At 41.7% G+C, this 24,773-nt stretch overlaps 1 protein-coding gene across 6 annotated transcripts in view; it reads left to right on the forward strand.

Moving 5' to 3' along the window:
• Positions 1-24,773, forward strand: part of GRHL2 (grainyhead like transcription factor 2) — a 158,946-nt gene that overhangs the window by 90,630 nt on the left and 43,543 nt on the right. For all 6 annotated transcript variants that reach the window (XM_061171587.1, XM_061171585.1, XM_061171584.1 and 3 more), the window contains one exon: positions 10,954-11,048. In XM_061171587.1, coding sequence (XP_061027570.1) covers positions 10,954-11,048 — 95 coding nt within the window. The remainder of the gene's footprint in view (positions 1-10,953; positions 11,049-24,773) is intronic.

Here is a 24,773-nt window from a genome sequence, read left to right on the forward strand (position 1 = left end):
CACACACTAAGTTCTCAAAAACTGGTGGCTGTTCCTACTGTTTGCTCAGGGCCCAGGACCCAGTGATGGAAATACATTTAGTGCCTCTAAAAATCAGCTCAAGTGTCGACACACTTAAGGAAACCCCAGGTTACCTCTGACTTGGTGAAAGTATTATAAAGGAAATCATGGACTCATTAATGTTCTCGTGAGTCATTCAGATTTTAAGAAGCTGCTTCTTTGATTTTGAAAACAGAAAAAAAAAAAAATCTCAGAACCTACTTGGACTAAGGTTTATTTATTTTACCTATTTCAAGTCAGAGCGAATACTCCTAGAATGACCCTCAACTGTTTCCTGAATTTGAGCTGATCCCATTTGGCCGTTGCAGACAGAGAAAAGCAGATGTTTGAGGACAGGAGGGATGGAGGAAAGTGGGGAGCAATGTTGTTTCTGTCACTGACTACAGGACCAGCAGGGTCTGTTCCCTTAGACATCGTCTCTCTTTTGTGGCTGAGGAAATACAAGTGCAGAGAGGTTCAGTAACTTTTCACTGGAGGTCTTAGGGCGTGTGAGAGGAGGAGAGAAATTAAATTCAGGTCTGGGAGTCTCCCGCACCAATGTCCTTTCTCTCTGTGCTTTGGGCACCACTCTATAAATGGACTCCTTGTAGCATCCTGACCCCAAATACATGAACTACCCCAAGTTCTTGGCTTTTCAAAATAAGCATCTTCTTAGGCTGTGGTGTATTGCACACTGAATTGGCCGTAGTGCCCTGAGCCATTTTCAGCATTCCAGCTTCATTATTACACTAGTCTAGGCAGAATCCACACCTTTCAAAAGAGAAGCAATTTTTACTTTAATTACCGCACTTCTTTTTATCTCCAACAATACATACAAAAAATAATTGAAAGGGGTATTTATAATTTACCAAGCACATGAAGCTTAATTAAGGTGAAGGAATTAATAATTCCTTTGACCGCATTCCAGAATCACACTTACACATACAATCAGTCTGAAGAAAACTCAATCTACAAAAGTCTGAATTTAAAGACCTTTTAACAGACCACTGATTACATGCAAAAAAAATTAAAAAGATAACAAAGGATTCACCGTCCTGCTTTCCATAACAATTAAAATAGAATTGAATCCCATAATTTCAGCATAGACTATAACTTGCCAAAAACGTACAGAAAGTATTGCGCATCCACGTGTGCCTAGCAGCCCTTTGCTGAAACACTTTATCAAGTTTATCATCTTTGCCCCGACATCCCTTGCTTTCTCAGAAGGGCTAGTTTGTGAGTTCCATCTTCCTGGGGTCTGCAGGACACACCCCTGACTTTGCCCTCCTTTGTCAAGGCATTTGCAGTGGTCCAAAAATGTCCAGTTTCTCCACATCATCAAACTTACATTCCCCCAGCACTTCTCTAGCAGTGAGTTGCCACGTAGGCTATGCTATGATTTTTCTCTGTAAGATATTACTATCTGGTGGCCATTTAGTGTTTAATTTGCAAGATAAATATAGGCAGTGGTTAAAAGTATGGCCTTTGGCATTAAACAGACCTAGATTCAAATCACAGGTCGGTCTGTTACCAGCCACGTTATTTTTCACGAGCAGCTTAACTTCTCCGTAGAAGGAGGATGCTGATACCTACCTCCCAGAGCAGTGGTGAGGATTAGATGAGATAACGTCGGTGGAAGGCTTGGCACTCAGTAAGTTCTCAGTCTGTGGCAGTTACTACTGTCCCAGGAGCATTTGCATTTTCACGTCAGGAGATGACGGTGTCTGTTCCTAAAGGAAAGTGAGTTCTAGGATGGGATTCCAGGCAAGAGAATAGCAAATGTTTTGGAGCAGGTGGTACCCACATCTCACCATGTAGGTAACTGCCTGGTCCTCCTGTATGTGGTGTTGACGTCCGCCCAAGAGAGGAGACCTTTGAGGAAGAAGAACAATCTGTCTCATGGGTAGTCATGGGTAGTTGATGTAGGACATCAAGGCATACCTAGTGCTTTCTAAGACTATATGTGGGATAAATCAAATGCACACAAAGGATTCAGTCATTTCAATTTGGCATAGATCCATGCTACCCAGGATGGTCTCCAGAATAGCAGCAACAGCCCTGCCTGGGCGCTGATTAGAAAGGCAGATTCTTTGCCGCATCCCAGACCTGCTGAATCAAAATCTCTGGAAGTGGGCTCAGACACCTGCATTTTACCAAAGCCCTCCAGTGATTCTGATGCACCCCAGCATTTGATTATCACTTTTATAGAACATCCACACAAGCCTATAAACTATGAGAATCCAGAAACTATCAATCAGTCTACGTCTTTGGAGGTCATCCTAACAGGCCCTAGAGAATCTCTATGGCTGTGCATTCCCATATGCCTCACTCTGACATGCCAAGGACACACCCAGCCTGAGAACAGACTCTGGAAAGTTTGACTCTGTCACCAGCAACATGACATTAACAGTGAGATCAACTTCACTCTTATTTCATTAGACGAACTCTCATTTCTTCTTCCCAGGGATTCGTTGTTTCTGATGGTTTGAGCTGGTTGTGTACTTTAGGGTTATTCCTTTGTGTGAATGACTAAGATTCATAAGAACTACCTTCGTAACTCAGATTCAGCTGACATACATTTTTGAGAAACTTGTTTTAGCCAATTCTAGTTTTGTCCCATCATGTCACTTTTTGGAAACATCTAAGCCATATTTCTATTTATATCCCCATGCTCACCAAGTAGATGCTAGTATTCTATAGATATTTACCAACCAGTGTACAAAACATGTAGTTTTTGTGTTGCCTCATCATTTTTTTAAAGAAATAAGAGTCCGTTCGAAATGTAATATGAAGCGTTTTATTGGGCTTCACTTTATGGTGCTTCACAGATACTGCTTTTTAAAAAATTGGATGTTTGGGGCAACCCTGCATGGAGCAAGTCTATTGGCCCCATTTTCCCAACAGCATTTTCTCACTGCACGTCTCCGTGTCTCATTTTGGTAATTTTCTCAATATTTCCAACTTTTTTATTATTACTGAATTTGTTTTGGTAATCTGTGATTAGTGATCTTTGATGTTATTATTGTAATTGTTTTGGGACACCACAAACCACACCTACACAAGACGACAAACTTAATTGATAAATGTATGTGTTCTGACTGCTCCACCGACAGGCCATTCCCCCATCTCTCTCCATCTCCTCGGGCCTCGCTGTTCCCTGAGACACAATATTGAAATTAGGCAAATCAATAACCCTACAGTGACCTCTAAGTGTTCAAGTGAAAGGACATGTCTCACATCTCTCACTTTAAATCAAAAGCTAGGCATGATTAAGCTCAGTGAGGAAAGCATGTCAAAAGCCAAGACAGGCCAGCAGCTAGACCTCTTGCTCCAAACAGTTAGCCAAGTGGTGAATGCAAAGGAAAAGTTCTTGAAGGAAATTAAAAGTGCTACTCCAGTGAACACACGTATGATAAGAAAGCAAAACAGTCTTATTGCTGACATGGAGAAAGTTTTACCGGTCTGGATAGAAGATCAAACCAGCCACAAGATTCCCATAAACCAAAGCCTAATCCAGAGCAAGGTCCTAACTCTCTTCCATTCTGTGAAGGCTGAGAGAGGTGAGAGAGCTAGAGAATAAGAGTTTGAAGCTAGCCGAGCTTGGTGTATGAGGTTTAAGGAAAGATGCCATCTCCGTAACATAAAAGTGCAAGGTGAAGCAGCAAGTGCTGATGTAGAAGCTGCAGCAAGTTACTCAAAAGATCTAGCTAAGATAATTAATAAAGGTGACTACACTTAACAACAGATTTTCAGTGTAGACGAAACAGCCTTATATCGGAAGAAGATGCCATCTAGGACTTGCATAGCTAGAGAGGAGAATTCAATGCCTGGCTTCAAAGCTTCAAAGGACAGGCTGACTCTCTTGTTAGGGGCTAATACAGCTGGTGACTTGAAGTTGAAGCCAATGCTCATCTACCATTCTGAAAATCCTAGGTTTCTTAAGAAATATGCTAAATCTACTCTGACTGTGCTCTATAAGTGGAACAACAAAGCCTGGATGACAGCACATGTGTTTACTGAATATTTTAAGCCCACTGTTGAGACCTACTGCTCAGAAAAAAACATTCCTTTCAAAATATTACTATTGCCCATTGACAATGCACCTGGTCACCCAAGAGCTCTGATGGAGAGGTACTATAAGATTGCTGTTGTTTTCATGCCTGCTAACACACATCCATTCTGCAGCCCATGGACCAAAGAGTAATTTCAACTTTCAAGTTTTATTATTTAAGAAATACATTTTGTAAGGCTATAGCCACCATAGATGGTGATTCTTTTGATGGATCTGGGCAAGGTAAATTGTAAACCTTCTGGAAAGGATTCACCATTCTAGATACCATTAAGAATGTTTGTGGTTCATGGAAAGAGGTCAAAATATCAACATTAACAGGAGTTTGGAAGAAGTTGATTCCAACCTTCATAGACAACTTTGAGGCGTTCAAGATTCAGTGGAGGAAGTAACTGCAGATGTGATAGAAATAACAACAGAACTAGAGTTAGCAACTCAGTCTGAAGATGTGACTGAATTGCTGCAATCTGATGATAAAACTTTCATGTATGCGGAGTTGCTTCTTATGGTTGAGTAAAGAAAAAAACTTAGTTGGTAAAGCAGCAGCAGGGTTTGAGAGGTTTGACTCCAATTTTGGAAGAAGTTCTGTTGTGGGTAAAATGCTATCAAACAGCATTGCATGCTACAGAGAAATCATTCTTGAAAAGAAGAGTCAATCAATTCGGCAAACTTCATTGTTGTCGTATTTTAAGAAATTCCCACAGCCACCCCAGCCTTCAGTAACCACCACCCTGATCAGTCAGCAGCCACCAACATCCAGGCAAGACCCTCCACTGGCAAAAAGATTATGACTCACTGAAGGCCCAGATGATGGTTAGCATTTTTAGCAATAAAGTATTTTTAAATTAAGGTTTGTACATTGTTTTTTTAGACATAATGCTATTGCACACTTAATAGACTACAATACAGAGTAAACATAAGTCTTATATGCACTAGGAAACCAAAAAATTTGTGTGACTCACTTTATTTCAATATTGGCTTTATTGGGGTGGTCTGGAATGAAACCCACAATATATCGGAGGCATGCTTGTATGTTCACAATTAAATGCTTTAAAATCCTTTTAAAGTAGGGTGATTACTTTTTAGCTACAGTGGCTCTCTCATACAAGAATAAGCCATACACTCAAATCACATGACTTCCAATCATAGGAGGGAATCGCAGATGCAGGGGTTGATGGTAACTCTCAAAAATTGTATGTTCATATTCTAAGTCGCAGAACCTGTAAATATGACCTTATTTGGGAGAAAGGTCTTTGCAGATGTAATAAGTTAAGTGTCTCAAGATGAGATCATCCTGGTTTAGGGTGGGCCCTAAATCCAATGACAAGTCCTTAGAAGAGAAGAAAAAGGGGGAAGAAACACAGAGACACACAAGAGTACATCATGTGCAGGCAGAGGCAGAGATTAGAGTGATATGTCTGCAAATCCAGGGATGTCAAGCATTGCCAGCCACCAGCAGAAGCTAGGAGAGGCATGGAACCTCCAAAAGAAACCAATACTGCCAACACCTTGATTTGGAACATCTGGCTCCAGAACTATGAGAGAATAAATTTCTGTGGTTTTAAACTTCCAAGTTTGTGGTATTTGTTATGGCAGCTCTAGGAAACTAAGCTCATTACACCAGCTCATTACAATACCTTTTTTTTTTTCTTTTGGCTGCGTTGGGTCTTCGTTGCTGCGCACAGGCTTTTTTTAGTTGTGGTGAGCGGGGGCTACTCTTCGTTGAGGTGCACGGGCTTCTCATTGCGGTGGCTTCTCGTTGCGGAGCACTGGCTCTAGGCACGTGGGCTTCAGTAGTTGCAGCATGCGAGCTCAGTAGTTGCGGCACGCAGACCCTAAAGCATGCGGGCTTCAGTAGTTGCGGCGCGTGGGCTCAGTAGTTGCAGCGCACGGGCTCTAGGGTGCGCGGGCTTCAGTAGTTGTTGTGCTCGAGCTCAGTACGTGGGCTCAGTAGTTGTGGCTCATGGGCTCTAGAGTGCAGGCTCAGTAGTTGTGGCGCACGGGCTTAGTTGCTGTGCAGCATGTGGGATCTTCCCGGACCGGGGCTCAAACCCGTGTCCCCTGCATTGGCAGGTGGATTCTTACCACTGCACCACCGGGGAAGTCCTACAATACCTTTTACTGGTTGCAGCTATCAACCTTTACAAAATTTGGGTTTGAGAAACTTTCTTGAGGAAATAAATTCAGGAAGAATTAACAACAGGTTGCTGAGGTTTTATTCCTACACCAAGGGTCATGAACCCTTAAGCAAACAACAGTCATCAAAGGACATTAAGACAGTTTTCAGAAACAGGAGACACATCTATTAGCATTTTGTTTATTAGACTAAAATCCATGTGGACAAAGCAATATCAATGTGTGTAAGTCGTGTACAAAACTTTGACAGTCACCACATGATAGCAGAGCTGTTTTACCATCTATAGGTGAGTGGTTTAGAGACTAAAAACAAAGGGGTAGAGAAGACCAGATATGTCTTTTATAAGGTTAAAGAAGAGTGTGTGACATTAGTCTCTTAGTTATATTTTTTGTTTAGACTGCTCATGGATCCATTATTCATTCATTTACTCAACAAACTTATGGAATGCATCTTATCTGGATAATGTTAAACACTGAGAAAGTAGCAGTATTTAAGTTAAGTTCCTTGCCTTTACATAGCATGTATAGCTAATGGGAAATGGCGGTGTTAAATAAATAAACAAATAAATATAACATTGATATGTAGTATGAAGGAAATAAGCAAGGTAATGTAGCCACCCAATAAAAAGTAGCCTTGCCAGTCTTGTTTTTTTGTTTTTGGCATAAAAAGCATATTAAACATAATATGTTTTTCATTTATTTATTTGTCTACTTATTTGTATTCTGTCTCCTTCTGAACTGTAAGTGCCTTTAGATCAGGGACCTAGTCTTGTTTTCTACTGTTTCTTAAGCGTGAGGACGCTGCCCGGTATATAGGGAACACACAGTAAATATTTGTTCAATACATTTGTTGATTGAGTAAGTGAACATGATAGAGAGAAACTGACAGAGACCCTGTGCAAGACCCAGAAAGCATTTATTTGTGTTTGTATTGCATTTGTTTTTAAAATTCTTTACTTTTCTAAGCTAACACATTTTTTTAGGGGAGGAATTTTTCAGGTAGAGAAGGTGTGGAAAAATAAAAACTTAAAAAGATCTAGGTTAAGTGTTTGACCAAACCATTTTGATTTCTCTTTATTGCTAGATATGGCATTTGCTTTTTAAATTTATGATTGATTTATGATTTTAAAAATGCTTATTAAAAATTGCAAAACAAAATTGTAAGACTATCTTTTAAAACAAATAGCTATGAAGAATCAGGGAACTCAGTTTCTTTAAGTTCAGTGATCTATTTTCTTTTCAAAATTTTAAGAAACTGGCTGGCCTGCTGAAAGCACAGGTTTGTATTTAAAATCATCTGAAATATAGTCATAAAGCCTTTTTTTAAACTTGTAGGATATAAAATCGTTTCCCTTTGCTTTCTGTTTTATCGCTTAGCTTTAAATATTTACTTTAAATCAATAAGAAAATTTGAATTCCCTAAGAGAAAAATGAGCAAAAGACAGAACAATAAACTGTTACAATAAATGAATAATTTTAAAAACAAAGAGAAAGAAGATAAAGAAACACAAAGAGCCAGAAAGCAAATAAAAGACTGTTCTATTCTTTAGCAATCAAGGAATTGCAAATAAAATAATGTTAGCATGCTTTGCATACCAACTTGGAAAGAGACAGTTTGAGGAAACAGGAAGTCACACACTGTTACTGTGAATATAAACTGTTTTAACCTTTCCAGGAGCAATTTGACAAAGTGAATTAGAAGCCTTAAAAATATATTTGCCTTTGACCTATTAATTTCACTTCTGAGAACATATGTTAATGAAATAATGAAGTATATATGACTATTTTGCCATAAAGATAATTAGATGAAGCGCTATTTAAGGTAGCAAAGTATTATACATCATTTAAGGGACCAATAGGGGCAAAATAAAGTTATAGCATTTTATTTTAATCCAATATAATAGTATTTGGACATTAAAACTATTTTCCACAATTTTATTTCGTGACATGGAAAGATGCTGAAGATGTATTAAAGGGAAAAGAAGCAAATTAAAAAATAATTGTTACAATATTGTGTAAAAATATTTACATATTTTGGAGAAAGGGAGACAGAGACTGAGATAGGAAAAATGAAGTCTACACAGATGTGTTTGTAGTGGGTGAGTAGATTGTGCCTGCTTCTAAATATTTTTCTTATTTGTTCATGGTATACGACTTTCCTATGGTGAACACACAAGCTTCTATGTTAAAGTGTGTGTGCTTTATTTAAAATGTAAAGATCTATAGTTTTGCTTTAAAGTTTCCCTGAGGAAACCAATAAAATTATAGACAAAGGGCATGAATAGGCAGTTTGTATAAGGAGACACCTCGTTGGCTATCCTGGATGTGAAGAGATGCTTGAACTCACAGGTGATAGAAGAAATGCAACTATAATATCATTAAGATACCACTTTGTACCCACTGGATTGGCCACAAAAGTAGAAATTTGGTGAGAAAGAGGGGAAATAGAATTCTGGTCAGAGTATAGATTGACATGACCCATTATAGGAAGTGAGTCTGAGGGCCATTCTGGAGAGCACATCTCAGTAGGTTTTTCTGAAGTTAACCAGCAATCCAGGTCCCAGTAATAAGGAGTTATTTGAAAAACACAAAATCAAACTGACTTTGTTTTATTATGGATTATTATGAACTTATTATTATTTTATTTATTAGTCTTATTGGCCATGCCTCGCCACTTACGGGATCTTGGTTCCTCAACCGGGGATCCACCGGGGCCCCAGCAGTGAAAGTGCTGAGTCCTAACCACTGGACCGCCAGGGAATTCCCCTAAACTTATTGATATTATTATGATGGACTTTGTTTTATTATTTTTGTGTTATGGATAGAAAAATCAAATAGGAGTCCTACTTCTCCCAACCTAATTCACACGAACAAAATGAGTTGTATTAGTAAGAGAAGGTAATTAAAATCTTGGTTAAGGATCACATGAATTTAGATTTTGTGATAAATGAGGAGGAAATGATCTAAAAATGATCAGATATGTGAATTTTAGGAAAGCAGACTTCAAAATTTTACAGCATTAACATAGAGAACTTGCTGAAGCCTCAAGAAGCCACCAGCCCTGGAGTGATAGGGCCACTTAGAACACAGGATGAGGAAATGACCATTTGGCAAGAAACATGTCAAATTTTGTAGACAATGAACACTTTATACTTTATACTGGAAGTCAATCATAATAGCTCATCCGAACTCAGAGAGAAACATATTCAAAAAGATTTTATAAAGAAAAAGACCTCCAATATCATTAGTATTGAACCTTCCTCTGGCCCCCATTGTGGGGCTGGAGTGTGATGACACAGAGAAGTGTGCAGGGTCTAATTGTAAAGCATATGATAGGTCATGGTGTAAGTTTTAGCCTTAAAAAAATTATTAAAAGCACATGATTAGAGTTTTCATTTTAGAAAAATAATTATGGAAGTTTAGAAAGAAAGAACATATGTGATTAGGTGATCAAGTTGTGAGTGAACCAGACCTCAAAGAAAAGCAGATGGGCCTTACCGTCTTGCCAGCCAAGCAGGACATGGCCAATGTTTACTTAGTACACAAGGGATGGAGTGAAGGTAGGATGTCATATCCAAGGAGGCCAAGAGTAGGGGGAAAATCCAGATGGTAAGCATAAGCTAAAAACCTCAGGAAGTAGTGAGGAGTAAGACTAGGAACGTCGTGTCTAGACCTGAAGACCAACTAAGGCAGTGACAGTGGAGACAGAGGAATATCACAGTGTTGTCTGTGGTACCAGAGAGCTGGAGACCACTGAAGCGTCCATCTCTGGGGAGAGGGGATAAGTAAATTGTAGTTGATGGTCACCACTGAATTCTGTGCAGCCACAGCTAGGATTAGGCATACAACCAGCAATGTGGATACGTCTGAAAAGGTCCATAGCAAGGGTTGCCAGATAAAATACAGGGTGCCCAGTTAAATTTGAATTTCTGTTAAACAACAAATACTTTTTTAGAGTATGATCCAAATATTTGCTAAATCTGGCAATCCTAGTCACAGTACGGCACAATTTGTGAAAATGAAAACTATGTACACAGGCAAATCAACCCAACTTACTTCATAAGGATACAGAGCAAACATGTTGATAGCTATTGTGTTTGGGGGTGGGGGGTAGAGAGAATAAAAAGGAATAAATAAATATTACATAAATAAAGAAATAAGAGAGGGCCTTGAGGGGACAGGTGGTGGTAATGAGCTGAGTACGATTGACTCAATTCTCTGTACCTAAATCCAAAAAGAAGTAAAAAATAAGTTTTTCTGCACTCTTGGATTTCTTCACTGAAGCCCTGGAGACACTGCCCGGATGATAAAGAGAATATTCTGTCCTATGAAATGATCCCTGTGGAATACTCTGGCACTGCTGGCAAAATTAAGTGGGAGAAAAGTGAGTAGGAGAGGGACTAGGTAGGTGACAAGGCACTCCGGAAGAAGAAATTTATAAACCGAGTTAAAAATGAAACTAATGAACAAATCAGTTAGGAACATTGCTTCACCTAGGTTTACTCTTTTAATAGAGGAACACGCTTACATTCTTATAGAGTAAATATTAGTAAAAGATTATCAGCAAGCACAAATCCTTAACTGTTGCCATGGAGACAGACAGAAGAATAGGCAAAGCTGCAATTTCCCCATTGGAAAAATGATAATTCAATACATGTCACCCAGTAACGCTGATTCTTTTAATACCTTTTTCTTTTTTCATGTGACAGCTGATTACAAGGAGAGCTTTAATACGATTGGCAACATTGAAGAGATTGCATATAATGCTGTTTCCTTCACCTGGGACGTGAATGAAGAAGCTAAGGTGAGTGAAAAAGTAGCACTGATTCATTGGTCGTACCTTTTAAATACCGTGTCCTTTCTCTGCAGAGGATTCTTTTACAAAAGCCTCTGAGTAGGGAAGGATCTGTTAACTTGAGCCAGAAAAAAGGGAAATGAACCTATGATCTTTCTCTTGAAGTCACACACATTCAATTACGTGCAGCTAAATTGCCTTTTGTGGAGCAAGGAGAAAGGGGGTGTACCTATTCCTCTGTGGCCTCCCGCTGAACGGGCCAGGCCCCTTGTCCCTCCCAAATCCTCCAGGCCCCCAAGCTCCATTTTAGCACTTGGGACTGACAGGACTGGGCCAGAAAAATCTTTTCTACCTGCACTGCAGTTTCCCCAAACAACTCTCCAACTGCTGCCTTCTTCAGAGGCAGGAAGGTGCTCAGAGCTACTGTCTGCACAGGTGAGCAGCTGGGCAAGCCTCCCGACCCCCGGCCCCTTTGAGGCTTAATCTGGTCGAGGGAGGGTGCAGGAAGCAGGGCTGCAGGTCTCTGAACTTGACTCCCTGAGGAAGAGCCACCACCGTGACCTTGAGCCATTTCTTTCCTGTTAACCTCAAGCTTAAGCTTTTCTGATTTCTGTCTGGTGCCAGCACGGTTAAGAAGGGCAACAGTAAAATCTCTGGCCAGGTGCGTCCTGAGGATAGATGTCCACCATTGCATGGATTTGGGTAAAAAAGTAAGACTTGATGATACTCAGATTTGCTTTCCAGCCATGAGTCTCTGAGTTTATGAAAACTGAACTTTGCTGCTATGCCCACTCTTCTTCCTGTGTTCTGTACCTTCCGATTCTCGATCCTTATTTTGCACCAAAGGGAAGGTTCCAGATGAACCCTAAGCTTGTTTTCTGCTTCAGTTATGTACCATCTAGGAGGGCGTTAGAAGACTTTGTCTTCGAATTAATGAAAAGGTCAATGTAAACAACTGCTTTCAATGCTCCATTGTCTGCAAGCAGGGGAAGGCCAGGTGAGAAAGGAAACTGGATGGGAGTTTGTGGGCATGACTTAGAGAAGAAGATGAATTGCTCAGTGTCTCATTTCACTCAGGTATAAAACAAAGTAAATGAAATTGGCTTTAGGCCCAAGAAAGGTGACCTAAATGGGCAAGCAGAAACAGAGTTCCAGAGTAGCTGGGAGAATGTTCCAGTGGGTCAGTGCATCTGAGGGAAGGCAGGAGGCCTTGTGATGTGATGGGCACAGAAGTGCAGGAAAAGCTTCTCCTTGAGGCCCCACTCCACCTCCGTTTAAAGTTCCTCACCCAAGCCCCAGCCTTTCTCCTCGTGCCCCCTTCTCTTCTCCCAGAGGCTAGATTACTGGGCTGGGTAAGGAAAAGGCAGTGTGTGCAATGGTATCAGGGCCCAGGGTTGGAATCCTGTCAAGTCAGCTGACCTCTCTGGGCCTCAGTTCGCTCATGTAAAGCAAAACAAAACAAAACAAACTTTTCCGATTGTCCCTGCTGTACCAATCATGTGCTGGGAGTACGATGTGTGAAAATCCAGTCTCTGAGGGAGGTAAGGGAATCATCAGCTGCACAGCAGTGTGTGTGAGGAGTGAGAGGCAGGCCCAAGCAGAGCCATCCATTGGGAAGACAGTGGGATCCTATCCTTGGAAGTGCCTTGTCAAGGTAAAGCAAGCTGTAAAAGTGTGCTGTAACTGCAGCCCTAAATTTCCTTATCATGCAATCTGATAACAAGTGCTAGAAGGTGAATGTGTTAACTGTTACCAGTCAATAAGGACCTTTTAAAGAGAATGCCTAAACCTGAAGGGACATCTTGAATGATGGCGGCTCTATGGTCAACCAGTGAGGTAGTTAATTTGGGGTGGAGTTGACTTTTCTTTCATTTCCCATAGGTAAGGCTCACTTTTCTTGTTGAAATATATATGTTTGTGCATGTGTATTGTTCCGGGCTGACACATTTAAGGTCACATATGCTTTGACACATGGCAGTGCTTGCTTGTTGTAGCAAAACTTGTTTCTTTAATACATATTTTCAGTAACTGTTATTTGGTAATTGTAATTGTGTGCAGTTTGGGTTAATCGATGAGTAATAAAAATAGCTCCAAATACTTCTGCCAAACTACTGGAAGAGCTTTTAAAGAAAAACCATAAAAGTTAAAGCCATTTCATTAGGTAGGCTGAGAAGATTTTTTTTTTCAACCTGCAGGATATAAGGTTTTTCTTTAAAATATCATTGATTTTATAATAAGCAGGCTGCAAAAAAAACCCAAAATTACATGATTGGGAAAAAGGTTTTCAACAAAGCAAGGCATAAAATCCTCTCACAGTGGAATTGTTTGTGATTTTCATACTGTGGACTTATTCTCGGGAGCAGTTGCATTTGACTTCGAGTTCCTCTTGGTAACATCCACACAGAAATCTGTTGTAGCCTTTAGGGATTGTGACATTCATTCAGTGTCACATGTTGTTTTAGTTCATGTGGCCAGAGGACACAAATTTGTGACCCACAGCCTTCATATGTTCCACAGAACGTATATGTACGTGTGCATCATGCATTTATGTACTTATATTCCAAGTTTTAAAATATTTTGCCCACATTTAATAATCAGGAGATTCAAGAAACAAACAAACAAAACAAAAACCTAAGTTTCCAGATTCTTTTGGATAATTAGAGATTCTGGCAACATGAGCCCGAGTGTCTACAAGGCCACGAGTAGCTCTTGTGAGGTACCAGCTGTTCTCTTTAATGCTTTCTCTAGCCTTCTCCATCGTGGAACTTTCCTTGCCTGGTCCTCGTGGACATTTGAAGTTTCATGCCCCAATCACACCCCCTCAGACAACTGAATATGCCGTTTACATCTTTACTGGCTCTCGGTGTCGGGGAAAGTAGTGACACAAGGGAGGTTGACGCCGTGTGGCTGAGAGGAATGGGCCAGTCAGAAACCCCACCAACCTCCCCGGGTTCCTTTGGCAACGGGCCACACAGAGGCTGACTTGTGTTGGTGCCATTACAGAGAGCTGCTGCGCCTTTCTTTGTTTGAAAGAAAGGTAATAAATCTTGATCTTTGAGGATATTTTCTAAAAAATCAGAAATCAGTTGGGTCCAAATGTGAGTGTGTACCAACAAGTTGGATAATATCACTTCAGGGGTAAAAATAATATATAGTTTTTGGCACAAGACCAGCTTTGGAGTGGGTAATATCCCGAGAGACACTACGAATATACTTTGAGCCATAGCAGTATCATTTGAGAGATCTGTGTGTCTTCCCAAGATAGCTTCTATTTGGATATTGGTTTTGGTGCATTTATTAAAAAAATAAAACAGTCCCGTATTTGTTAGTCCTCCCACATATGCATCATCAAGGCCTGATGACAAAATTTATGGATTTTTCCAGAACACTACTCTTTTCTTTTGCTGCTGACCTATATTCTATTCTTACCTCTTGTTTAGCAGGAACAGAAGAAAGGAAAGAACGTGAAACTCTAATCATTTAGTTTAATTTAATTACAGGAAAAGTTTGGCCAGGGAAGGTGTTAACAGAACCTAGGGGCAGGACAGGAGTAAAGACGCAGACGTAGAGAATGGACTTGAGGACATGGGGAGGGGGAAGGGGAAGCTGGGACGAAGTGAGAGAGTGGCATGGACATATGTACACTACCAAATGTAAAATAGATAGCTAGTGGGAAGCAGCCACATGGCACAGGGAGATCAGCTCGGTGCTTTGTGACCACCTAGAGGGATGGGATAGGGAGGGTGGGAGGGAGACGCAAGAGGGAGGAGATATGGGGATATACGTATATGAATAGCTGATTCACTTTGTTATACAGCAGAAACTAACACACCATTGTAAAGCAATTATATTCCAATAAAGGTGTTAAAAAAAAAAATGAGGTTGTGGGATTAACTGCAGATTGCCAGTCTCAAGGGCAGCACGGTTCTGGCAGAACTACTGCAGACTTCTTCCTCCCAGAACCGGTTTTGCTGGTTGTGCTACAGCATCTCTGCACAATGACGCCCGCAGCAGAAAGAGTCTCCGGCAGGACATTCGTTTCCCCTCAGGGTCTTTGCAGTCTGGAAGCTCCTGTAACGTGAACCGGGGTCCCGGGGCCCCTGGGAATGACTCAGGTGGCATCCAGGCGGGTGAGGTTCTCAGCATCCATGCTGGTGGAAGCTTGGAAGTTGATGAGGTTGGGGCACAGGGTGATAGAGAAAACAAAGCGCTGAAATGGGGCTCAGGCAACCAGGTACCCTCCCGGCGCGGGAATAGCCAGCTTTGTGCCTTCCCCCTTCTGAGCTTCAGTTTCTCAGCTGGAGAATGGCGGGAAGCGGAACAGGGAGGGGCTGACAAAGTATTAAGGTCCCATCCGTATGATTCTAGTGGGAGCCCCACAGGGCTGCATTCTTTCACATGACTCCCACTTACAAGGTCATTTCGATTTCTCTTTCTCCCCTCAGCCAAACGCAGGTACCCACAGAGTAGATTTGTTGGTCACTAATCCCCGAGATGAGAAGTTCCCAGGCAAGCCCCTATTGAATTATTGAAGGGTGGTGAGCTCAGATTCCTGGCATGGAGCGCCGGTGATGACATCACCCCCAGAGCGGGAGCACACAAACCCTAATTATACGCTCCCCTTTCTCCCCGATTTCTAAGGAGATTCTTGAAACCAGGCCTCTTATTTGTGCCCAGAGCCTTTTTCTCCGTTCACAGTGATTTCAAGATTAAACCAACCTCGACGTTCTACAAAGCCCTCTCTCATGTGACCACAGAGAATTACTTGAGCGTTAAGATACTACTTAGCGCTCTGAGGAACGAGTTTCTTTTTTGTGTCTTTTCACTGGAACACCATACCAATTTCCCCCTATTTCTATGCCTCACCCTTCTCGTGGTTTATAAACTACCTGAGATGAAGGAGGCCTATTTCCATGAACCCTCTGCTGCTAAGCCTTTCGGAATGATCTTGAGTCAGTGAAATGTTCCTCTTCCCTCACTACCAGCACTGCTAAGTAATCAAGCAAACAAGTAAATCCACTCCTAGCCCATTCCCCTGACTCTATGATTTAAAAAGGAAACATATTATGATTCAGTAATATGGAGCTCTGTCTGCCCTGGGGGGCTCTTCGCTGCGGTCTAGCCCAGCACCTCTGCTTGTGGAAGCAGAGTGACTGCGCTCTGGAGGGATGCCTACCCCCCCGCCCCCCACCCCACACTCTCTCTCTCTTGAGTTGCAGGAGGGGCTTCGAGAGAGGAGCTGTCAGGCCCTCTGCTTTGCAAGATCAGGTGGGAAACGTTCTTCCTGCGTTTTGGTATTTGGGAGGAACTTTCAGACCGGAAGTTGTTGCAGTTTTAGAGAGAGTCAAGGACACAGATAAGGCATATTTTCATCCCTGTTAACAGATTTTTGTGGTGAAACTGGGGGTGGGCAGGGCTGAAAACTGGTTGGGGTGAGGTGGGAAGTAGAGAGCCTGAGAGACATCATGGATCATTTCCCTGTGCATCTCAGATTCTGATTCCAGTAAATATCAACTTTCTTCATAGCAGGCTCTGCAAGATTGGGCAAGTGGAAAAGGTGGACTTTGAACCATGTCCCTCTGAGTCCAGAGTCCGTGTTCTTAAACCATCCCAACAGAGGGATATCTGTCATTTTTTTTAGACCAAAGAATGCTATGATTTTCCTTCTCAAAGAAATTTATAGGGTACAACCTAGAAAGAAAGAAATCAAATGAATCTCATTTCCTTGAGCAAAGCAGTTCAATCAAGTCACCCTGCTTTTGCCACCCATCTCCCCCATCCCCACCAACAAAGATGAGCTCACTGACCCAACACTTCCAGCACACAGGTCTCTTCCTATCCATGTCTTTGGTTGCCCTGGTACATTACCGGTTGATGTCATACATATTATTGACCAGAATGCATACGGGAGTGAGGACTGTTTGGATTCCTTGCCCTCTTCAACTGACTGTGTGTGTATGTGTGTGTATTAGCCTAACATTAGTGATCTCATTTGCCTAATTATGACCTCGCTCTGGGTTAATTGAAGATCAGTGCATGCTTTCTAATAGTGCAGCTCTGAGACATAGCAGTGTTTTCTTCTCTATACCTTACACATTTATTCTCCATTTTCCCCACTTCTCTCTAGCTCCTTTCCCTGGTTTCCTGAATTTCATTTTCACACTCATTTACATTATTTCTGTACACTTTTCTTTTATGTTTTGGTTTTTTCCTGTTATGAACAGTGAAGACTGTTCCTTACTCTTTTTTGCAATACCATGTAGGAAGCACAGCATGAAAAAATTCGAAGCAAGGATGACGATTATTATTCGAGAAAATGAAGGTTGCAGAAGGCACACAATGGCTCCCTGCTTTACGTTTGCAACTTAAGAAATACAGTAAATGAAAAGCCACATTTACCAAGCTGGTAAATTGGAAGTAAATATTTACACATAAGCAATATTTATTTTATAGATAGATTCCTCTCACTTTGGGTCCCTTTGGATGCTATAAATGAATTGCATTTACAAAAGAGATTTTCATGTAATATTTTTTTTATTGAAGTATAGTTGATTTACAGTGTTTTGTTAGTTTCTGGTGTACAGCGCAGTGATTCACTTTCCATGTAATTTTTTAAATTGAGAGAAAATGCCAGATGAGGGGATGCATGTTGATATTCCCTCTAGGCCCCATTTCCCTTAATATTTTTGCCTTATTTCTTGCCTTTGTGTCTGATTTTGCACTAATACCAGGGAGATGTCATTTGAGAACTGAGACCCAGTCTGAGGGGTGGAAACATGGATGTGCTGAGAGGAGTCAGCTGGCTGAGCAGAAAAACAAAAGTGAAAGTTGGGAGTAAAAAGTTCTCTTCCAGATTTGCAATTCTATCCTTAAGGAAGAAAATGAAGTTGATTGAATGCCCCAGCACTGCCCTGCAGCTGCCCTGGACATATGGGCATTTGATGGGGCCCGTGTCATGAATTGCTTCACGTTGTGAGACATAAATAAAGCTCTCAGATCGGGTGACTTACTTCTGTCATGTTAAGTCCAGGTTTCTTCCTTTTCTTCCTGTGTGGTTCAGCCCTTTCTCTTCCCAGTGCTGTCTTTTCAAGGTACAACAAGTGGTCAGCAAGCCAAACCTAGCTCTTTATCAGCTGCTAACCGGTAGGAAACAGCCTTTCAGTCCTCAGATCTCAGTGTTAGTAGCTTCAAAGACAGGATGGTGCAAATGGCAGTGCTTTGATCACAGCCTATGCAAAGGCAGTAAACTAGAGAAAATGTAAGTGTTCTAACCTTCTTGTACCCTGCAAATTATTCAGTCTCTCTTTGTGGAAAATATGGTAATGCTCATTGAAAGACTGTTTTGACATTTAGTACCAAATTAGAGCAGAACCATTAAAATTGTCCCAAATTTATCTCACCCTCCTTCCTTTTCTCTCTCTCTCAACATTTCTTTTTGGTCTAAAAGATTTAATCAGTTTTTATGGAGCTCCACTGTGTGTCAAGCAAAGTGCTTTAGAAAGTTACAGTTTCGCTAGTCTTGACGAATCACGCCTTCCAAGGGGATGCTTCTAAATGGACTGTATTCTCTTTCTGCCAAAACTCCAGTGCTGGACACCAGGGAGAAGGGGAGATGTGTAAATATTGATTTTCAAGATGAAAAGAGAACCCAAAGGACTGGCCAAAGGAAGCCATACTCCTGAGTGCCCCGTGGGTTCATGACCTAGTTTGTTTCCCTGACCTCCACCTCCCATCCGCAGTCCAGGGAGTCCCCTTTCTGCTTACAAGACAGTCCAGGATGCAGTGGAGTTGATGGATATTACTGATAAAGAAGAAGTTATATCCTAATGTTTTGACTAAATAGAGCCCAGGTTTCAGCAGGTCATCATACGGCAGAATAGAGAATATTATAGGGCATCTTCCATGCTCTCCAGAGTAAAGAAGGGGTGCGGAAGGCTCCTGGGAGGGGTCTTGAAAGGTTGAGATACACACTGCAAAGCAGGGCAAATGGCATTTTTATGCGTTTGCTGGGGCGTGGTGTGGGTGAAGGAAGCTTTAAAAGGGAAAGGTAAACATTTGCTGGAGTCTTTGGTATTGAACTTAAAGCCACGCCTTTGTTCCAGTTTTATAAGGTAATGGATGGCAGGAAAAGCTATAAAGCTGGAGTTAATTCATATATAGAAGGAATAATCTTTGGAAACCATCTCATCCAAGCTATCTACGGCTTGATCTTTTGTTAGAATGTGGAGTATCCATGGTTTCTGGCCTGAATTCTCCTGAGGGCTCTGTAACTCACATGTATCAACTGCTGTGTGTATGCAGAGACTGAGATCGCATACTTGGATTTCATAGACTGACGTATGTGTGTGTGTGTGTGTGTGTGTACCATGGCTAGTATTTATTCAGTGATTACCATATACCAGGCACTCTGCCAGGTGCTTTATATACCTTATGCAATATTCATACTTTAAGTGGATATCATTTTTCATTTAAATAATGAAGAGGTTGAAGTCCAGAGAGTTTACACAATGAATGCACAGCAGAGCTGGGATTCCCACCCTGGTAATGTCTGTCTGAAGCATGTGCTCTTTCCATGGTACCTTTTCGTCTTGGGAGGACGTAGTCATAGTATCTTCTCTGTTATCTGTGGCAAAGGTGCAGTCATCCCCTCCAAGCAGCTTGCCTGCTGCACATCATGTGCTGGGCCAGGCAGTGGGAATTTACAGACACACCAGCCAAGCAGAGTGTCTGCTGCTCTCAGAGGACATTTTGGCTGGGCCGAGAACTCAGACATATCTGTAAATGACTGTAATATGAGGAAGAAAGTGACAAAGACTCTGATGAAAACAGAATTAAAGGGCCAGGAGAGTTCTGGAGAGGGAGATAGCCCTGTTTTTTATTTTTTTTAATCACAAAATAAAAAGATTTATTTTCTTGAGCACAAATAAGCATCCACCTACTAGATTAGTAGCCAGGAGCTTTTTGGTAACTTTATTTTTTTAAACCATTTTTAAAATTGAAGTATAGTTGATTTACAATGTTGTGTTAGTTTCAGGTGTACAGCAAAGTGATTCAGTTATATATATATATATTTTTTTTCAGATTCTTTTCCATTATAGGTTATTAGAAGATATATAATTCCCTGTGCTATGCAGTAGGTCCTTGTTGGTTATCTATTTTATATCTAGTACCGTGTATATGTTAATCCCAAACTCCTAATTCATCCCTCCCCTGCCCTCCACCCCGCCCCCGCCCTGCCATCCCCTTTGGTAACCGTAAGTTTGTTTTTCATGTCTGTGAGTCTATTTCTGTTTTGTAAATAAGTTCATTTTTTAATTTGTTTTTATTTTTATAAAACATTTCTATTAAGTTTTCTACTTAAAAAATTTTTCCCAATTTCTTATGTAAAAAATTGCAAATGAAAAGTTGAAAGAATAATACAGTTCTTACCACATACCCTTCACCTAGATTGACTCGTTGTTAGTCTTTTGGCAGATTTGCTTTCTCTTCTCTCTCTCTCTCTCACACACACACACACACACACACACACACACACACACACTTCTCTACTGAAGACTTCAGCACGTAGAGAGGGCGCCATTCTGTGGGATCAGGGAAGACTCGAGGGAGGGTGTGGCACGGGAGTTGTGTCTTAAGGGTCAGGTGGAATTTAGATGAGTGTGGGTTGGAAAGAGGAGCCAGGTGGAAGGACGGGGCGCTCAAAGGTGCAGAGACTGGCCGCAGAAGAAGAGCCGGGGGTGGTGGAGCTCGGGAGAGAATTTCGAGTGGGCTGTAAGGAGGGGACGAGAGACGCCAGGAGAAGGGGTGAGATAGCGTGGAGAGAATTGGAGGGTGGGCGAAAGAGGGTCAAGGTGGGAACTTTAGACCCACCCATTTAGGGGAGGTGGAGGAAGAGGAACCAGAGAAGGAAAGGGTGGTCAGGAAGGAGAGGACAGAAGGATGGGGGAGAGGAGGAAGTGGCCAGTGCAGTGGGTGTTGTAGGCAGTGGTTTCTCACAGCCTGAGCCTCCACAAACAGCAGCAGCAGCAACTTGGGAAATTGTTAGAAACGCAGATGCTGGGACCTCCTACCTCAGACCTACTGAATTGGAAACTCCAAGGGGGCAGAGTCTTAACATGTTGTAACAGAGCCTCCTGGTTGCATACCCCTGCTTATAAGGATGCTACTGAGAAGGCTGACCTGGAAGAAAGCAATCTCAGTAGAATAGTGAAGTCCAAAGTCAGATTCAAAATAGTCGGTGACATGGCCTTTACTTACAGCCGGTAATTTATATGTGCTCATGTTGAAAGCATGCATTGCAGCATTGTTTACGAGATGAAAAGACTAGAAACAGCCTCATGTTAAAGAAATTGTTATTCCATAATCATGGTTCTTTTAAAAAAGAAAAAGAAAGAGCTGTCTTCAAAAAATCTTGTCAAATGGAGAAGGCAAGCTGTAGAACTGTGTTTACTGTGCTACCATTCGTATAGAAAAGAAAAGGATATGAATTTGCGTAGCTTGTTTCTAGAAGGATGCACAAGAAAGTGTGAAGGATACTCAAGAAACTGTTGGCTGGGGAACAATGCTGGTGGGGGAGGGGGTGTGGTTTCCATGTTTGCCCTTTTGAACTTTGCGCTAGATTCAGATATTACAAACTCAAAACAAGTTTTAAGTATTAAACATGAACAGAAAAGGTTTAAAATAATAACAAATGATCAGAAATTTGAGTGAGTGGCTCTTTCAGTCTCTGCGTAAATTCTTCCTCCCACTGAGAGCTCATATTTGTGAAACAGGCCAACCCATTGTTACACAATGTCCACATTTTTCCTTGTCCTGAGGTGCTGTTTCACAAGACCTGTTCAGGTGACAGAGCTGAGTGGCAGAGACTGGCCATTGGCAGAGCAATGAAGGTTCTGCCCGAGAGAGTTCGCCCTTGCTCTCTCCCCACCAAAGCCTATGACTCTACCCCTTAAAAGTGTCCCACAGAGATAGATTTTATGTTTTAAAAATCAATTCACCTTCATAAGATATCTCTCTATTCGAGTTCTGTGAAGATAACTAATCTACTTTGGAATCATTTGGGAAGAACATCACAAAATGCCTTGAGAGAGAGTCTGGACAGGAAGCTCTTAGAGTAGTCTGGTCGGAAGGAGAGCTTGAACTGGGGGCCAGGGGGACGCTGAGGAAGCGAGCCTCGTGGGACAGTTGGGGAGGTAATATGTATGGGGCTTTGTGGACGTGCTGTGGGGGTGAGGAGGAGCTTGGAGTCAGACAGTAGGGCTGGCTGGGTGACCAGGTATCTGAGAACATGGAGATCATGGTGGTCACAGGAAGCTGCCGTAGATTTTCGTAGCACTTTACAGTTTAAAAACGTGATCTCATTTTAAAGTGTCACAGTAGCAAGCTAGGGATTGTTATACCTATTTAAAAGATGAGGCAAATGAGGCCCAGAAAGGTTCAATTAGTCCAAGGCCATAGTGTCAGGGTTTGCACCAGGGACATAATTTTGAGTCTCCTGTACCTTTTTTTTTCTTGCTGTGCTTTCCTCTCATTTCGCCCTCCAGCTTCATAGAAAGCTCTTTCCTCTTACAAAACTTCTCCTGTGAGTTGATCCCATTTAATCCCTGCTTCCGGGGCTCTTAGCTCCCACAGAGCCTCCTTCCGTAGCCTTATGTTCATCCTCTCTTGCTCTGTGAACACCTTGTCCATCCTGGAAGAACACCTCTGCGTGGCCCCGCTGCCCGCTGCCCGTGTTCCTGCCCAGCTTCCTGCCTCTGCCAGACTTCCCAGCTGAGGTGCTCCCTCTCCATCTTGGTGTCCTGGCTTCCTCGCCCCAGCAATCTAGCTTCCTGTCCTTCCCTCCAGGAGTCTGGCCTCCAGAAGGGGCGCAGACCCTCTACTTCTGATCCTGAGGGTCTTTTCTTAGTCCTCACTCTGTCCTCTTGGTAACTTGGATGTTGGATACTGGGGCCACAGTTCTATCTGCCCTTGGCCTCAGTGATACACCCTTGACCTCATCAAGTGTTCGTGACTTGATCACAGTGATACAAGCATCTTGGTTGGCCTCTTCTCTCCTCAACTGCCTTTTTTCAGGCTCCCTCTGAACCTCCCACTAGGCTGGTCTCTTCCCTCTTTTGAGAGCCAGGGTGCACTTTCTTCTCCTCCATCTCTCTTTCTTCTAGCTCAGGACACCTATAGGAAATCTTCCCTTGTTGAGCTCTCTCCTTTTTTTCAAGTTCTTACAGTATGTACAGCCTGAGATATTCAACTTAGTTCCTACTTCTATACACTCCACCAGTGTATTAAGAGATGTTATATCTCCCCTCTTCCTTGAGGGCAGGGCCCTACCATAGATTTCTATATCTCCTGTAGCATCTGTATATAGCATCTTCAGTAGCATATATACACGTATCAATACATACATGCATATGTACATACATACATTCATACTGATTATATAATTGGTGCTTGACTTGTGTTTGTTGATATACAGATAGATAACATTTTTTTGAGGATAAATGTGCTCAGCTGCTGTATTATCTTGACAACTTCAGCTACACAGAGCAATCCTGACTCTTAGGATGTTTTGCTTATGAAAGCAAGAACATGGATAAAGAGGGAAATGTGTATTTAGAAAAGTAACTTTCTCTTCATTCGTTGGACAGATATTTGTTGAGTATCTCCCATGGGCCTGGCACTGGGAGTAGAGCGAGCTTGAGGCAGACAAGGGCCCTCCTCTTATGGGTTTAGAGTCGCATGGAGCAGACAGATAATTACGCACTAAACAGAGAAACAAGATAAATCCAAATAATGTTCAGTACTATGAAGCAACCAGAAAAGAGCAGCGTGGTAGGGTGTGCTACTCATCATGGGCAGAGGTGGGAGAAGGAGGAGGAAGACAACTCTAGATGGCCAAGGTGGGGATTGCTGAAGAGTTGACATTGGACTGAAACCTAAATGAGAAGGAGCGGGCACTGATGATCCTGGGGCAGCCTTGGAGGTAGAGGGCACAGCACATAGCAAAGACTGGCAACGGGGAACAAGCTTGGCATATTCTGGCAATGGAGAATATTGAGTACTAAAGGAATATGGAAAATGTGGTAGAATATGTGAGTAAGCCAAAAGTGTATCTGTGCATACCCACAGTATCTGTAGGAGAAAATGAAGAAATCTATTCTCAGGTTTTAAATCATTCCCTAAAGGAGCTATATTTATATAATGGAGATGTCAGGAAATCTAGGAGTTTCTTAGATCCTCAACAAAATTGCCAACTCTCTGAGGGCAGGGAATCTCAGCATTCTTGTGTCCCACCTCGTAGCATGATGCCAGGCACAGAGAGAAGATATTTGATAAATATTTAATGAATTAACGCATGGAGAAAATGAATAATTGCCCAAGACTGAGATTTCATATGTTAATATTATTTACTTTTAGTTTATCTTTCTGTCTCAATTTAGCTTTGCATTTGTACCAAATGCAATCATATAAATGGGAAAAAATGCTGAAATGTGAGCAAACCATCTGTAAGGTCTTTAATAATTCTAAGAACCAAATAGAAAATAGAGTATGGAAACTGGCAAGAGCACACTTAACATATTAATATATCGTTTGCATTTTACAGTGAAAATGCTGATTTCTTGCTATATGCCATGTCTGTAATTTGGAGGCTAATGTGTGTGCAATTTCTTGTAAAAGAGCTCTTAAGAGTCTCAACCTTAGGAAATAAGTAGCTTTCTTAGTCTCTAATCAGAGGAT

This window comes from Eubalaena glacialis, chromosome 17, assembly GCF_028564815.1.
Source record: "Eubalaena glacialis isolate mEubGla1 chromosome 17, mEubGla1.1.hap2.+ XY, whole genome shotgun sequence".
Classification (NCBI taxonomy): domain Eukaryota; kingdom Metazoa; phylum Chordata; class Mammalia; order Artiodactyla; family Balaenidae; genus Eubalaena; species Eubalaena glacialis.